The sequence below is a fragment of the Budorcas taxicolor genome, chromosome 1 (genome assembly GCF_023091745.1).
Source record: "Budorcas taxicolor isolate Tak-1 chromosome 1, Takin1.1, whole genome shotgun sequence".
NCBI lineage: Eukaryota > Metazoa > Chordata > Mammalia > Artiodactyla > Bovidae > Budorcas > Budorcas taxicolor.
Window position 1 is genome coordinate 204,254,509 of NC_068910.1, and position 18,437 is coordinate 204,272,945.

An 18,437-nucleotide genomic window follows, 5' to 3' on the forward strand; every position below is an offset into this window, starting at 1 on the left:
TATTGAGAAAAAAAAATCTGTTTTCTCATCTAAAAACTATTTAAACATGCTGATTATATCAGAAACCATTTAACCTGATGTTGATTATTAGGTAATCACTCTCCATTGAAATCCTTGAAGTGACAGTGAAGTTATATATTTCTTAGTCCATGAGAGATGGTTAAATAAGAAGAGCAGGGTTCTTCTCTTTAGCTGGTGTCATCTAGCAAGGGCAATCTATAGCTTTCTTGAGGGAAGACTTTGATATTATTTTGGGACCCACACTTAAATTACAACACGCACAAGTATTTTGTCTTTTGAGCTGTTGCAGATATAGTGCTTATAAATGGAATGTTCATGGGTTTTTGCTGTGGGAGGTGGGCTCTTATGCCAACACTACTGCATTGCCAGTATGGAGGCTGTTGTTGGTGTTGTTTAGTCGCTAAGCAGATGGTTACTGCAACCATGAAATTAAAAGATGCTTACTTCTTGGAAGAAAAATTATGACCAACCTAGATAGCATATTCAAAAGCAGAGATATTACTTTGCCAACTAAGGTCCATCTAGTCAAGGCTATGGTTTTTCCAGTACTCATGTATGGATGTAAGAGTTGGACTGTGAAGAAGGTTGAGTGCTGAAGAATTGATGCTTTTGAACTGTGGTGTTGGAGAAGACTCTTGAGAGTCCCTTGGACTGCAAGGAGATCCAACCAGTCCATTCTGAAGGAGATCAGCCCTGGGTGTTCTTTGGAAGGAATGATGCTGAAGCTGAAACTCCAGTACTTTGGCCACCTCAAGCGAAGAATTGACTCATTGGAAAAGACTGATGCTGAGAGGGATTGGGGGCAGGAGGAGAAGGGGATGACCGAGGATGAGATGGCTGGATGGCATCACTGACTCGATGGACATGAGTCTGAGTGAACTCCGGGAGATGCTGATGGACAGGGAGGCCTGGCGTGCTGTAATTCATGGGGTTGCAAAGAGTTGGACACGACTGAGTGACTGAACTGAACTGAACTGAATATCCAACTCTTTTGCGATCCCATGGACTTTAGCCCACCAGGCTCCTCTGTCCATGGGATTTCTCTGGCAAGAATACTGGCATGGGTTGCCGTTCCTTCTCTAGCGGATCTACCCGGCCCAGGGATCAAACCCATGTCTCCTGCATTGTAGGTGGACTCTTTACCTCTGAGCCGCCAGGGAAGACCATATAGAGGCTGATATGTACGGGAATCTGTGATGAGGCTTGACAATAGGTATAGGACACCTGGGGTCAGTCATATAAGCTTGCTGGACTACAGATCTCTTCTTTGGGCTGTGCAAATGCTCTTAATATCATGCCTAGTGATAATAAAAGCTCATAAATAGCTGTTGAGCTTGAATTCACAGACATTTATGGAGTTTTATTCCTTTGTATAAGGGGGGCTTTCTAGGTGGCACTAGCGGTAAAGAAAGTATGAAGTGAAGTGGCTCAGTCGTGTCCGACTCTTTGCCACCCCATGGACTGTAGCCTCCTGGGCTCCTCCATCCATGGGATTTTCCAGGCAAGAATACTGGAGTGGGTTGCCATTTCCTTCTCCAGGGGATCTTCCCGACCCAGGGATCGAACCCAGGTCTCCTGCATTGTAGGCAGATGCTTTACCACCTGAGCCACAAACTCACCTGCCAAAATAGACATAAGAGACTCAGGTTCGATCCCTGGGTTGGGAAGATCCCCTGGAGGACGGCATTGCAACCCACTCCTGTATTCTCGCTTGGAGAATCCCATGGACAGAGAAGCCTGGCGGCTGTAGTCCATAGGGCCACAAAGATTTGGAAACAACTGAAGCAACTTAGCACACACCCACACTGGATAAGTTTACTCCTCAAGGGACAAGATATAATCATGGTTTGGCAAATTGGAGGGTTGATTAAAATAAGGGATCCGACACACTCCTACTAAAACCTGGAAGTAAAATCATTTGAATTTCCTTCCAAAAATCATCCCTGTCATAGTCAAGGGTATGGGTTCATATTTATAAAATGCCCTGGAAAATAAATGTAAATTTCATGCATTTGACTAAAAAATATATTTATAGCAAATTTTTAGCAAGGCTTCTGACATATTTGCATCTCTAAACTTGTACCCAGGGTGGAAAATGCAGCAACAATGTACCCAGAGTGGAAAATGCAGCTAATTCACTTTTTGACACCCAAGTCAGACAGCTCATATTTCCGGTGTTCAGCCTTCCTGTGTCATGGTTTTAGGTCTGGTGGGTAGAGTCATGCATTTCTGAGGAACCTGACAGTATCCTCCTCAAAAGAATGGGAAGCTTGGAAGGTTCCCATTATCCTGGTGCTTCAATATTACCCCATGAAAAGCCTAGGAACAGTGTCTTCCAGACCTATTTTCACTCCCAAATTATTCTTGTCTTGGGATGTGCTAAGTCACTTACTCATGTTCAGTTCTTTGCATCCCCATGAACTGTAGCCTGCCAGGCTCCTCTGTCCATGGGATTTCACAGGCAAGAAAACTGGAATGAGTTGCTACTTCCTTCTCCATGTGAAAGTAAAAGTGAAAGTCGCTCAGTCATGTCCGACTCTTTGCGACCCCATGGACTTTACAGTCCAGGGAATTCTCCAGGCCAGGATACTGGAGTGGGTAGCCCTTCCCTTCTCCAGTGGATCTTCTCAACCCAGGGATTGAACCCAGGTCTCCCGCATTGCAGGCAGATTCTTTACCAGCTGAGCCACATGCTGTTGTGTTAATTTTCCTTTTGTGTCTAAGAAACTATTTAACTGGAAAATAAAATTAGCAATAATGAGCTACTTTAAATGCTCTTTAGTAATTTCTATAAAACTGGATGTTTACCCAATAATGGCTGAATCCATTTCCAAATCTCTTACATTATTTAGCTCAATGGACGAATTTGTAAAGCCTCATAAAGCCTTTTTTAATCTCCTCCATCAGGTGTCATATTCACTCTTTGTTTGGTGGTGGTGGCTTCATCACTCAGTAGTGCCCAGCTCTTTGTGAGCCCACGGACTGTAGCCCGCCAGGCTCCTCTGTCCATGGGATTCCCCAAGCAAGAATACTAGAGTGTATTTCCATTTCCCTCTCCAGGGCATCTTCCTGACCCAGGGATCACACTCATATCTCCTGCACTGCAGGCAGATTCTTCACTGCTTAACCACCAGGGAAGCCCTACATACATCCATTATGGTCCTTATCTTTATTGCCCTTTGAATTAGTCTCCATGTAATCATTTTTTTTTCTCATTTCTTTTCTGTGGTTTATTTCTAGTTTCATGTAGGTGTGGTCAGAAAAGATGCTTGAAATAATGTCTATACTCTTAAATTTACTGAGGCTTGCTCTGTGCCCTAGCATGTGGCCAATCCTAGAGTACTCTTCGGATTATCGTCTTGCATGTTCTTATTGTCACTCTGCCATGGATGCTTCAGGCACTCTGAGAAGGGCCTTGTCTTTCCTATCCCTCCACTTATCTCCCAGGGATCCTAGGTCAGAGTACTGCTGTTTGGGGACCTTCTAAGCACTCATTGGAATCGACTGAGGAAGTTTCTGTTGTCTTAGTGACTTTAATAATGACCTAGAATTTATTTGAATACAACAGAAAAAAATGTGTAGAGAATGCCTATAGAGTTGCAGACTGTTCAGATCAAATTAGTCAGCAATTCTGATGGATATAAAAAGAATTCCACTTTAAAAATTTTCAATTAACTTTTTACTGAAACACTAATTCCATCAAAGAAATATGGTGCTTTAAAAAGCTTTAACATCTAATTATTAACCTCCTATTTTAAAAAATTGAATGCTCTGATTTTGTAGATAGAATGTTCACAGAAGTGATTAAAAAAAATACCTCCCTCAAAGCAGAATAAACAAAACGATAGCTCTTTTAATTATAGGGCAATGACTCTTTCAGAGCATATAAATCTTTCTGTTTAGTGACAGAGAAATACCCTGGATTACATAAAGAATAAATAGTTAGTTGGATCAATTTAAGATTTGCCTCTTTTTAAAATTTCTATATATAATACCTTTTGATCTGATTTCCATTTTATTTCACTATTTTCATCTCTAGAAGAAGATAATATTTCACAAAGATCTTCCTAAAGAAACAGACTAAGATGATCAGTTCTCATTGAAATAATAGCACATTAAAGCTACTAGTTCTATATCAGTCGGTTTTGGTGGTTTTCTGTGTACTTTACCAAGATCACTTGATTGCCTATTATGTAAATGGTTATGGACTACTTTTAAAAAAGAGTTCCAAGCATAAACTATTTTAATGTTGGGTCTCCCATGTATAAACATTATTGTTACAATGTTTTGGAAGTGAATTACAGTTGATACCCAGAAAAAGCAATAAAGACAGTAGTCTCTCCATGCTACTGTTTAAAATCCAGGCATCATCTCAATAACCAGATAGACATTACAGGATTCTTGTATTCCTCACTCTCTTTTTAACAAAATCACCTCCATTTACTATAACTTTGGCTCATTCCTTTCCCACTGTCGTACTATCTGCCATAAAAATTATCTCTCTGTAAAAGTGCTTTATTAACTTGATTGCTATCACCTATTCAACAAATTTTACACAAAAGAACTGGTTTAGGATTATATAACTTTTCACATATGAGAAAGAAATTGTGAGATGTGCTCTTCTCAGGGATACACATAATAGAGGTATAAAATACAGTTTTGGGAAAGGATAGCCATTCTTAATTGAAGAAGATTTAAAGCCATTTATTTCCTAAAATAGCAACCCATGTCTGTATCAGGCCAAGTAAAAAAGATGATCTGTTTTTAAAGCTGGAATCTTTTGAAAGCTCCAAAAGCTAGTTGATCAAAAAGGCATTTTCATCTACGGCTACTCAAGTAGAGGTAAGAAGCAATGAGGAAGCTTACACCACTGTCTACTCTGAATGAATTGCAGCTCAAAGCCAGTATGTGTATTGGCAATTTATCTGCAAAACTGGGCAGGCAATCTTGTGAGACTGGGCTTGAAAAGCAAATTTCAGGGCTTGTTTCTGTACAGAAATTCCATTTGAATATATGCTTCTATTTTCCTTTGTTCAACAAAGTACAAAATCAGGTTCAGGATTTTAAAGGTCAAGCTTTTGCCCTATCTTAACATATGTGTTGGGCTTCCCTCACAGCTCAGTTGGTAAAGAAAGTGAAGTTGCTCAGTTGTGTCCAACTCTTTGCGACCCTGTGAACTGTAGCCAACCAGGCTCCTCTGTCCATGGGATTCTCCAGGCAAGAATACTGGAGTGGGTTGCTATTTCCTTCTCCAGGGGATCTTCCCAACCCAGGGATCGAACTCAGGTCTCCCGCATTGCAAGCAGACACTTTAACCTCTGAGCCACCAGTTTAACCTTCTTTACCACCAGTTGGTAAAGAATCTGCCTGCAATGCAGGAGACCCAGGTTCAATTCCTGGGTTGGGAAGATCTGCTGGAGAAGGGATAGGCTACCCACTCTAGTATTCTTGGGCTTACCTGGTGGCACAGCTGGTAAAGAATCTGCCTGCAATGCGGAAGACCTGGGAAGATCTTTCATTTTGATCAGTTAGAGAAACTGGACAACTTCACCTGATTGATGCCTGATATAACTGAAGGACAACTGATGGTGATTTTTTTTTTTTAATTATATGGACTTAACAGAAATATTGAGCAGTTATTGGCTGGTTCATTGAGAATAGAAAGAACCAGATTATTGTTTATCTTTTTTTAAAGAATCAGATTATAAAACATAACATATTCTTCCCCTCACTCTTCAAAGACTTGGAGTCCAATAAATATATGTAAATTGAAGCATAAAAAGTTTAAAGCAGATTTAGAATATATTTCATCAGAACTGGCCATGAAATACTGAACTGGCATCCCACCAGGCTCTGTCCACAGGATTCTCCAGGCAAGACTACTGGAGTGGGTTGCCATGCCCTTCTCCAGGGGATCTTCCCAACCCAGGGATCGAACCTGCGTCTCTTATGTCTTTTGCATTGGCAGGTGGTTTCCTTACCAGTAGCACCACCTGAGAAGCCCTGTGTTTCACAAATACATATGCAGTTAATCACGTGCCAGCAGGTCTCTGTCACACTTCTGTGTGGCAGGCACGGATTAGACACTATGCTGAAGCTGAAACTCCAATACTTTGGCCACCTGATGTGAAGAACTAACTCACTGGAAAAAACCCTGATGCTGTGAAAGATTGAAGGCAGGAGGAGAAGGGGACGAGAGAGGATAAGATGGTTGGATGGCATCAGCGACTCAATGGAACATGAGTTTGAGCAAGTTCTGGGAGGCGTGCCGCAGTCCATGGGGTCACAAAGAATCAGACATGACTGGGCAACTGAACTGAACTGATGCTCTTGTGACTAACCAAATTTTACTCTAGCAATCAGTACCGTAAATACAATCATATGCCCGGGGGAAAAAACTAGAAAAGGTTTCCTTAAGACATACCAACATCTAAGCATTTGAAAATCAGCTCTTTTTTATACAATTTATAAAAATTTTATAAAAATTTGGGGAAGTATTTTCTTGAGCTTCCTTAGAAACCCTTAGGTGTTTCATGCAATTAGCGTGTACACACAAATGAAGAACACGACTGTGTACTCTTTGGGTGACTTCTGTGAGTGCTAAGTCACTTCAGTCCTGTCTGACTCTTTGTGATCCCGTGGACTATAGCTCACCAGGCTCCTCCATCCATGGGATTCTCCAGGCAAGAATACTTATATGTGGGTTGCATTTCCTACTCCAGGGGTTCTTCCCAACCCAGGGATCGAACCCCCATCTCCCATGTCTCCTGCATTGGCAGATGAGTTCTTTACCACCAATGCCACCAGGAAGTCCAAGTGACTTCTGGTATCTCCATAATTTTCAGTGTTGCTATTATAGAAAAAAGATGTCCAGCAGCAGGTCATGTAGCTGGAACTATGGAAGAATGATTTCCATGTCAGTGATTCAAAAGTGCAGGCGTTCTGTCTAAATCCTTCTGGGATGGAAAGAATCCCAAAGTATTTAACACACTTTCCCTGCCTTATTAAGCAGAAACTTCATTATTCAATTTAACCTCTATTGGATGACTCATAGCCATCATCCAGAAGATTTAATTCAACATAGCATTTGCTGAATACCCACTATTTCAGCATAATATTGGGCTTTCCAGGGTATAACAATGACTAACAGTGGTCCCTGTACTTAAGAAACTGACACAGTACTATGGGAGCCCAGGTATGCCCATCTAAAAATGATGTAAGAGATTACGATTATGCCAAAGAGGAGCTAAAAATCAGTGCTGGGGATGCTGAAGAGAAATGGAGCCTACTTCTCTGGGGAAGGCAGTAAGCTGTCAGGGTGGAGAATCTGGGTCCTGCTCCCTCAGGCTGCAGCCCCTGTCTTAACCTTGCTAAGCCGTGCCCTGCGCAGTCTGCATGTCAGTACCAGTACAAAGAAGAGAATAATAACATCCCCTCTTGCATAAGGTCATCATAGGAATGAACTGATGAAAAGCAGTATTGTTTAAAATGTGGGACATAGAAGCAATTTAGCAGATCTAGCAACTGTTTTAAAAATAAGAGAAAAAACCCCATAGAACAGAAAATGCCAGAGAATATCACAGTGCCTTGTGTGTAGTAAGTGAAGTGTTGTTTACAAGGCTTTGGTTTTGTGTGTGTGTCTGTGTGTGTACTGGAATGTGATCATAAAATGTATTTCTGACTATGAGTCATGAGGAAACAAGTTAGAAAACTTCAGGCAGAGAGCATTTGACACAATGCGTTTTCCAGGTGGCTTAGGGGTAAAGAGTCTGCTTGCCCATGCAGGAGACGTAAGAGGTGTGGGTTTGATCCCTGGGTTGGGACGATCCCCCTGGAGGAGGGAATAGCAACCTACTCCAGTATTTTTGCTTGGAGAATCCCATTGACAGAGGAGCCTGGTGGGCTATAGCCCAGGGATTCACAAAAGAGTCAGACATGACTGAGCAACTGAGCACACATTTAGCACATAGCTCACAATCCGGATTATCACGATGGTGTGATCACTCACCTAGAGCCAGACATCCTGGAGTGTGAAGTCAAGTGGGCCTTAGGAAGCATCACTACGAACAAAGCTAGCGGAGGTGATGGAATTCCAGTAGAGCTATTTCAAATCCTGAAAGATAATGCTGTGAAAGTGCTGCACTCAATATGCCAGCAAATTTGGAAAACTCAGCAGTGGCCACAGGACTGGAAAAGGTCAGTTTTCATTCCAATCCCAAAGAAAGGCAACATCAAAGAATGCTCAAACTACCGCACAATTGCACTCATCTCACATGGTAGTAAAGTAATGCTTAAAATTCTCTACGCCAGGCTTCAGCAATACGTGAACCGTGAACTTCCAGATGTTCAAGCTGGTTTTAGAAAAGGCAGAGGAACCAGAGATCAAATTGCCAGCCATCTGCTGGATCATCAAAAAAGCAAGAGAGTTCCAGCAAAACATCTATTTCTGCTTTATTGACTATGCCAAAGCCTTTGACTGTGTGGATCACAAGAAACTGTGGAACATTCTTCAAGAGATGGGAATACCAGACCCCCTGACTTGCCTCTTGAGAAACGTGTATGCAGGTCAGGAAGAAACAGTTAGAACTGGACATGGAACAACAGACTGGTTCCAAATTGGGAAAGGAGTATGTCAAGGCTGTATATTGTCACCCTGCTTATTTAACTTATATGCAGAGTACATCATGAGAAATGCTGGGCTGGAAGAAGCACAAGCTGGAATCAAGATTGCCGGGAGAAATATCAATAACCTCAGATATGCAGATGACACCACCCTTACAGCAGAAAGTGAAGAAGAACTAAAGAGCCTCTTGATGCAAGTGAAAGAGGAGAGTGAAAAAGTTGGCTTAAAGCTTAACATTCAGAAAACTAAAATCATGACATCCAGTCCCATCACTTCATGGCAAATAGATGGGGAAACAGTGGAAACAGTGGCTGACTTTATTTGTGGGGGCTCCAAAATCACTGCAGATGGTGACTGCAGCCATGAAATTAAAAGATGCTTACTCCTTGGAAGGAAAGTTATGACCAACCTAGACAGCATATTAATAAGCAGAGGCATTACTTTGACAACAAAGGTCTGTCTAGTCAAGGCTATGGTTTTTCCAGTGGTTATGTATGGATGTGAGTGTTGGACTATAAAAAAAGCTGAGTGCCGAAGAATTGATGCTTTTTTATCTTTTTGATATAGTGGTGTTGGAGAAGACTCTTGAGAGTCCCTTGGTTGCAAGGAGATCCAACCAGTCCATCCTAAAGGAGATCAGCCCTAACTATTCACTGGAAGGACTGATGTTGAAGCTGAAACTCCACACATCTGCTACCTTGATTTGAATGTTGTCTGGACCTGCTGGAAGTTATGTTCTTGCTTCCCAGAAGATTTGCTTAATTCTGAGGTGTGGGGTACACGGAGGAGAGTCAGCTGCTACAAGTCTCACTGGCTCATCCAGAAATATCTACTGAGCCTTCTGACATGCAGGAACTGGCTAGCAACATTATCTGAAACTGGAATAACTGAGGTGGATCACAGCTCATTGATATAATGTTTAGGCTTTCTGATTTTTATTCTTCATTAATGAGAAGTTTCCCCTGCAGGAGGAAATGACAACCCACTTCAATATTCTTGCCTGAAAAATACCATGGACACAGGAGCCAGGCAGGCTACAGCCCATGGGGATGCAAAGAGTCAGATGCAACTGAGCAACAAAAAGTTCGGGCTATCTAATTTCACATTTCTACATCCATCAGCTTAGCACTGCAAAATAGACAATTTCTACATCCTCGTGCTTCTGTAATATATAACCCTTCTCACAGTCTGCTTTTAAATGGGGAGGGTTATTAGAGAGGAAGTCCAGGTTAGCTCCTTTCTACCTGGGACCTTACAAGGCTAGTTCACGTCTTCAGATTTCCATCAGTCCTCATAGAGCATGAATTGGTCATCCAAACCATTATATACTAAAATAATAACCATGGTCCCAAAATGATATGGATGAATTCCTGAATCAAACAGACTTTGAGATTTTGCTCTGACTGGGGAGGTGGATGTCTCATGGCATCAACTAGCCCCCTACAATGAGATTAATGTTTACCAAGCACCACTTTTAGGCAATCAGTCTTGAGACAAATTTACAGTGTCTTGTCTGGCAACACACAGAGTTTCATATTATTATGCTTTTTTACTAAGCTGACCTGAGAGAACACCATGAAACAAATGCCTATAATCAGACAAGGCATTTCACATATTAGGGGAAAGAGCCTGTGTCTTTTAGCAAAGCCCTTCTACAAGGAAGGGGGATGAATCGAGGACCTTCAGAGAAAATCTACATCTGTTAAGGAGGTTAGCCGAGGGACTCTTATAAAGAAGATTAAATTACAGAGTATGCTGTGTCCTAATTTATCCTCCCATGTTCTACATTTGACTATGAAGTCATTTCAAAGAAAAAAAAATCAGATACATGAGCAGGGAAAATATAGAGAACTAGGACTGCCCTCTTGTGTTTCTTTGGCTACATAGGCAGAAACGCAAAAGCCTCAGAAAATTGATAGCATCCAGTTTTCTGACTTAAAATTAAATTGCAGAAACTAAAGATAGGGAAAAAAAATCCCCCCTTCTAGTAATTTATAGTTTCTTATTTACTCCATGGGAACGCACAGACTAGTAGAGGGAATTTTTCAGTTCTTCACCTCTGAAGAGACTTGCATTAGTTCTCTCTGATCTTTCCTTGTAATGGTATTATTTTAAAAATAGGTCTTATATGAGAAATCTCTGCATCTCACACTCAATTTTGCTGTCAACCTAAAACTGCTCTAAAAAATAAAGTCTATTAAAAATAGACCTCATGGTCTTAAATGGTGTTTGAAATAGACGAGTAGCAGTGAGGCTCTAGAGATGGAAGAAAACTGATTCTGATTACTTTTCATTATTGAGGACAGCTCTGGGGTTCTGGGCTTTCCCAGAAGCTTAATAAGTGGCACTTCCCAGGAGACCACAGGCACCTCGGTGATAATTGTACTTCTAGATCAACAGTGTTTGTTTTTTTTTCAATATGGTCCATTCTTGCCTAGAGAATCTCATGGACAGAGGAACCTGGTGGGCTACAGTCCATGGGGTCATAAAGAGTTGGACATGACTGAAATGACTTAGTGAAAGTCACTCAGTTGTGTCTGAATCTTAGTGACCGCCTGGACTATACAGTCCATGGAATTCTCCAGGCCAGAATACTAGAGTGGGTAGCCTTTCCCTTCTCCAGGAAATCTTCCCAACCCAGGGATCGAACCCAGACCTCCCACATTGCAGGCAGATTCTTTACCACCTGAGCCCAGGGGAAGCCCCAAATGACTTAACATGCATGCAGATAGCACAGGCTTCCTAGGTGGCACAAGTGGTAAAGAATTAGCCTACCAGTGCAAGAGATGCAAGAGGTGTGGGTTCAATCCCTGGGAAGTTTCCCTGGAGGAGGAAATGGCGACCCACCCTAGAACTCTTGCCTGGAGAATCCCATGGACAGAGGAGACTGGTGGGCTACAGTCCATGAGGTCGCAAAGAGTCAGATACGACTGAGCACATGGCAGAGCAAAAGACAGCCAGAGACGCCCGATAGTGGTCGGAAGACGTCAGCGGGGTGAGAAGTTAATTGCATTTCCCACCTTTTATGACTGGCGCGATCTCACTACTGTAATTTTTGGAAGGCTCTTGTTGAGAAGGTTCTGGGAGGTTGAATCCCATTATTCCGTGCAGGGAGAGACTGGAAATCCCTGAGCAACTCATTTATATTCCATCTTACAGACTTTTCCATTATGAGATCAGGCTAGTAACTCCTCTTCTTATAGGATGAAATTTGTAGGCTGGGAGGATGAGGACTAACACGGCACCCTAGGTCCACAGATGTGAGCTTGCTCAGCAAAGCCTCAGACACTCAGAACTAATTCCAAATAAGCCAGCTGGGGGCTTTTAGTTTAGACGTAAAGAGTCAATTGGGAAGACAGACGAGAGTGAGCTGCTGGTTGTCCCTATACCTTTCTGGTTTCTCTCTAGTTTGTTGGAGTCAAATAGTAATTGTGAGTCCTACGGCAAATAGACAAAGGAATGACTGCATAAAAATAAAGAAACCCCACATTGAGAGAGTAGCTTTGACACATATATGCTACCTTGTGTAAACAGATAGCCAGTGGGAAGCTGCTGTATAACACGGGGAGCCCAGCTCAGGGCTTTGTGATAACTTAGAGGGGTGGGATGGAGGGAGGCTCAAGAGGGAGGGAATACATGGATACATATGGCCAATTCATGTTGTTGTACTGCAGAAACTAACACAATACTGTAAAGCAATTATCCTCCAATAAAAAAATAAATGAAAAAAAAAAAAAGCCCTTCGAATGCTAGTGAAGTGTGGACACGCTTTCAGCAATAAGTTAGCATCTCTTTGGTGAATGTGATGCTATGTCAGGGCTGATGAACCTGCACAGGGACCTCAGTGCTTGGCCTCTGAGCAGAGGAACGGGGCCACCCACGGTTGTCATCTACGCTGCTCTGTATCTCCAGACTTTGATGGCAGGATGTGACGCAGGATTCAGCAGGTGAGAATTAACAGCATGTTTGAAACCAAATAAGGAAGTCACACAAGTTCTGAAACCCAACTGTGAGCATATTACTTCTAAGTCTCCACTTTAACTCCAGAGGTGCTGCTGCTGATGTATAAACAGCGGAACGTACAATTGATACTTTTTAGTGAGAGAGGAGCCCCTGTGAGCCTCAGCCCCACTCTCCCCCTGGCTCCCCACTGTTAATCATCCTCACTTTTTAGGGGGCCACCAGGCCTCTGGACCCATTTAGATGCCAGACTTGGGAAAACATGCCATTTTAATTAAAAATTAATTACTAAATTAGTTCAGGAATGCTATTTAGTCTTTAAAAGGAAGGAAATTCTGACACATGTTACAGCGTGGATTCACCTCGAACACACTCAGTGAGATAAGCCAGGCACAGAAAGAAACACTATCGGATGCTGCTGATATGTATGAGAGTCCTAGACTTTCCTGGGTTGGGAAGATCCCCTCAAGAAGGAATGGCAACCAACTCCAGTATTCTTCCTAGGAAATCCCATGGGCAGAGGAGCCTGCTGGGCTACAGTCCATGGGGTTGCAAAGAGTAGGACATGACTGAGCGACTAATACACACAGACTTGGGGTGGTCGCCAGGGCTCAGGGGAGGAGAAGCGGGGAGCTGGTGCTTAACGGGGACAGAGTTTCAGTTTGGGAAGATAAAAAGAATTCTGGAGATGGATGCTGGGGATGGTTGCCCAGCAATGTGAATGGACTTAATGCCACTGAACCAAACACTTAGAAAAGGTACATTTTATGTTATAATATTTTACCACAATGAAGCCAAACTTAATCTGCATATTCATTCCACAAGCACTTATTGAATGGCTAGGCAGGTCAAGTTTTATGCCAGGAGCTGGGAGATGGAAGGATGGATTGGATATAGTGCCTACCTCAGGAAAGGCCATAAACATTTCTATGAAGACATCATCAATTTGATGAACCACTTTTTTTTTGTTTTCTTTATGATGTCCTTCTTGGATATTCAATTTTTTATTGTTTGTTTAAGAAACAGTTTAACTCTGTAAGTATTATTCAGTGATGATATTAATGAAAATAAATACTGCACTTTGAAATATTAAGTACTCTAACTTTCAATTCTTCCACAATGAATGAAGCTAACTATTGTCCTTGGGGGCTTCCCAGGTGGCCCTTGTGGTAAAGAACCTGCCTGTCAGTACAGGAGACTCAAGTGATAGAGTTGGATGGCTGGGTTGCGAAAGGGCATGACAGCTCACTCCAGCATTCTTGCCTGGAGAATTCCATGGACAGAGGAGACTGGTGGGCTGCAGTCCATGGGGTCACAGAGAGTTGGGCGTGATCTAGCAACTGAGCACGTGTGGGTGCACACACACACAGAAACACACTGTACTTGGGAGGGTCACAGATTGTTGATAAAGTCCCTCATTTCTAGGACAACAGGGTTTTGTCTGCTGCTAAGTCTCAGTGGGAAAAGGGCAGGGAAGGAAAACAAGGTGGGAAGTGGAAAGCAGGCGGGGGAGGCATTTGAAGACAAGTGCAACAGCGAAATCAATAGGCGTTGTCCACTGGCTATCAATTAAGCCTTCTGGGTTTTGATTTTGATAAGCCAGTTGGCAGTTTTGTGGGAACTCACCCAATAAACAATAATTCCAAACAATTGTGTCCCTTGGAAAGATTCAGAAGTCTATTTTCAAATGAGGTGGTAATGAGAACCTTGCTTTGTATGTGGAGACAGCAGAGAGAAAAATAAAACCACTGGGAAGACCCAAGTAGGTGGAAACAAAAGGAGGATGACCCAGATGGGAGACTGAGGCTTGTTTCTGGAAGGTGCTTGAAAGGAACGGGGTGATTTACAAACTTACTGTGGGGTAGGGGTGTGAGCAGAAGATCGTGTACTTTCGGATGACGCCGTTCAGCTTGAGGGGCGGTAGCCACGACACGAAGACCATGGAGGCGGAGGCCGCTGCCGCCTTGACCCCGGCAGGGGGGCCTGGAACTGGAAAAGGAGGATATTTAGTCACAAGATGAGGGTCCTTCCCCCTCCGCCAATGCTGCACCCAACTCTGTCCCCCTACCCCACAGGACCCCACTGGCCTGGCCACGCTCTCTGCTGTGCTCTTCAGGAGTCAGTGCTGGAGTCTGAATTGTGTCCCCCCAAACCTGTGCAAACTACAAACTGGTACCTGCCAATCCACCTCTACAAGGATTAAATCACAGCCACTGCAACTTCTGACTTTCAACACCCCTGGAAAGGAGTTCAATGGGGAAATCAGGAATGCGGCCCTCTGTGCTCTGGGAAGAATGGGCAGAACGAGTCTTCAGATGGAGCAGAAGATTTTATGAGCCCACTTCTTGCCTCTCCTCATATCGAGAAAAGCACTAAAATCTTTCATGGTGATCTGCTCCTTATGACCAGCAGTGAGTCTCCGCCAAAACATATGTTTGATTGTGAGTAACTCCTTCACAAAAATCACATATACACTGGCCATCCCCCTACTTCTTTGGGGTGGTTTCTCAGAGCTATCTGAAAACCTGTCTCCCGAGATATAGTCCTCATTATGCCACAAATAAAACTTAATTCACAATTCTCACATTGTGCTTTTTTTTTTTTCCCAGTTGACACCCACATGTTGAAGCTCTAACTCTGCTACCCCAGAAAGTGACCTTATCTGGAGATGGTATCTTTACAGAGACAATCAAGTTAAAGTGGGGTCATTTGGGGGAGCCCTGACCCAGTGTCTTTGTGAAAGACACAAAGGCTGGTGTCTTTGTAAAAAGGAGGTGCGGACACAGAGAGGCCGTGGCAGGGGGAAATGATGCAAAGACACAGGGAGAAGATGCCCTGCAAGCCGGGGAGCTGTGCTCCCTCCCAGCCCTCGGGAGGAACAGACCCTGGCTACAACTTGACCTTGACCTTGACCTTCTGGCCTCCAGAACCGTGAGAGGACACATTCCTGCTGTTGGTCCCCCAGTCTGAGGGACATTGCTACAACCACCCTGGGTGCTGACACAATGTCTCTCGGACCAGTGATCTGAGAACTGCATAAGCCCTATTCTTGGCCATGTCCCCTGAGAGCTCACTTCAACAAGAATCCTGCTCATTCAGTTTAGCCAGTGTGCTTGGTCACTCAGTCATGTCCGACTCTTTGTGACCCCATGGACTGTACGAAGCCTGCCAGGCTCCTGTGTCCATGGGATTTCCCAGGCAAGAATACTGGAGTGGGTTGCCGTTTCCTCTTCCAGGGGATTTTCCTGGCTCGGGGATTGAATCCGTGTCTCCTGCATCTCCTGCACTGCAGACGGATTCTTTACTGCTGCTCCACCTGGGAAGCTGCCATACTACACTTGAAAGTCCCACAAAGTCCGATCACCTTTGAAATCTGATCTAAGTCTCCATTCTCTGTCCCCCCCCAGGCACTATCGGATCATCCTTATTTGCCCTCTGCAAAATTCCAGTGAGGTCAGCTTAGCCTGAATGCCCTTCCTCCCTGATGTTTCCTTTCAGTCAGTTAAACATTTTATTTATTTATTTATTTTGGCTGTGCCGGATCTTTGTTGCTGTGTGTGGTCTTTCTCTACTTGTGGTGCACGGGTTTCTCATTGCTGTAGTTTCTCTTGTTGCAGAGCAAGCGCCTGGACCTCCTCTCTGCAGCAAGGTGCTCTTAGAGCTCACACATCTAACAAACACCCGGTCACCCCGGCATTTCCACTCTTGACTCACAAACCTTAGAACTATCCTTTGCCAAACAGTTCCCCACCTTCTCTCTGATGCCTCCCTCCTCCCCTAGTGCAGGGAATGGCACAGCCATCTTCTTGGTTGCAAGAGCCAAAACTAGAATTTCTCTTCCCTCCTCACTGCCTGTCAGTGGACATGTAAAGTTGCCCTTTAAACCTCCATGTGGACAAATCCAGTCAGATACTGGGCTTTCTTCCTGGCTCTATGTCATTCCTTAGAACTGGACCCTATTTTAGGTCCCCAGGTGTGGGGTGCATCTCCCCCGTCAGGTCATTGACACATGATGACCGACAGCCTTAGGCTCCTCTTGCCTGGGGTCACTTCCCACCCTCCACCTCGTCCTTGACAACACTTGCTCATCACTCATCTTCTGCTAACTCCCTTTCTCAAGAAAGCCTTCTCTGCCACCAGCGTTGATGAGGTTAGGGCTCCGGGGTTCTCTGAAGACTCTTCTTCATGAGACTTGGGGCCGTAACCCACTAAGGAGTGACTGGTAAATATCTGACTCCCCCACCAGCCTGCAAACCTCACCAGGTCACCCTGTGGTCTACTCTGTCTCCAGGGCCCTGGCCAGTATCTGGAACATATGAGGTCCTCCAAGCAGACTTTCTAAATGAGCTCAGTGTGGCAGGCAGGGTTCTAAGACAGTGCCCAAGATTCTCACCCCCTGATGTACACACCTGCGTAATTACTTCCCCCTCCATGTGGGTGGTACCTGTCACTGTGATGGATGGATCATTCTCAAAATCAGGTTACATACTCTGCAAAGGTGAAGGGATTTTGCAGATATATTAAGGACACAAACAGCTGGCTTTAAGTTAATTGAAAGGGGAGTACCTTGGGTGGGCCAGACCTAATCAGATGAGCAGCTTAAAAGAGGATCTAGAGGTCAGACAGGGGTTGGAACTGTAGAGACAAGGTCCTGTAGGTGATGAGGGGCAAGCTGCCCCACTGTGACCACGTGTCCATGAGACCCTGCTGGGCCACGTGACAAGGATAGGGGCATGGTCTCTTGGAGCCAAGAAGATGGTCTCAGCCCTGAGGTCACATGGAAATGGATTCTGCTCAACACCAGTGAGCTTGGGCTTCCTAGGTGGCTCAGCAGGTAAAGAACCTGCCTGCCAAAGCAGGAGACATAGGAGATGTGGGTTTGATCCCTAGGCTGTGAAGATCCCCTGGAGGAGAGGATAGAAATCTACTCCAGGATTCTTGTGTGGGGCTTCCCTCATAGCTCAGTTGGTAAAGAATTTGCCTGGAATGCAGGAGAGCCTGGTTTGATTCCTGGGTCAGGAAGATCCCCTGGAGAAAGGATAGCTACCCGCTTTAGTATTCTTGGGCTTCCCTTGTGACTAAGCTGGTAAAGAATCCACCTGTAATGTTGGAGACCTGGGATTGATCTCTGGATTGGGAAGATCCCCTGGAGAAGGGAAAGGCCACCCACTCCCGTATTCTGGCCTGGAGAATTCCATGGACTGTATAGTCTATGGGGTCGCAAAGAGTCGGACACAACTGAGTGACTTTCACTCTCTCTCATTCTTGCCTGGAGAATCCTGTGGATACAGGAGCCTGGCAGGCTACGGTCCATAGTGTCACAAAGAGTTGGATACGGCTAAGCACGCACACCAGCGAACTTTGGTGAGGACCTAACCTCAGGTGAGACTCCAGGCCCAGTACCCATGGTGATTTCAGCCTGTGAGGTCCTGAGTTGGGGGTACTCAGACAATGGTACCTGGACTCCAGACCCCAGGAAATGGTCAGATAATGAATTTGTATTTTAAGGTTTTGAGGATTTGCTGTACAACATAGAAAATGCATCCATATAGTCCAGCCATCTAACAGTGTATCTTAACGTGAAACATCAATGTTATTGCTCTGTAAAAATACTGCCTTGATTTGAAGTAAGACAGAAGTCTAAGGATCTTACAGACACTTTGATCAACTTCATTTTTATCATCATCATCTTTCTGGCCTTAATGATCAGCCATAGGCAGGGTTGTGCATGTGTGCGTGTGTGTGGTTTATGGCTTGTCTGGTGTGTGTAGTATTTGTGTATGTGATGTGCTTTGCGATTTGTGTGATGTGTGAAATGTGTGTGTATAGTATG

The 18,437-nt window shown here is 44.0% G+C and overlaps 1 protein-coding gene across 1 annotated transcript in view; it reads right to left on the bottom strand.

Annotated features, from left to right (window-relative positions):
• DSCAM (DS cell adhesion molecule) overlaps positions 1-18,437 on the bottom strand; it is a 678,525-nt gene that overhangs the window by 82,651 nt on the left and 577,437 nt on the right. The window contains exon 20 of the mRNA XM_052645681.1: positions 14,460-14,593. Within this exon, the coding sequence (XP_052501641.1) occupies positions 14,460-14,593 (134 nt within the window). The remainder of the gene's footprint in view (positions 1-14,459; positions 14,594-18,437) is intronic.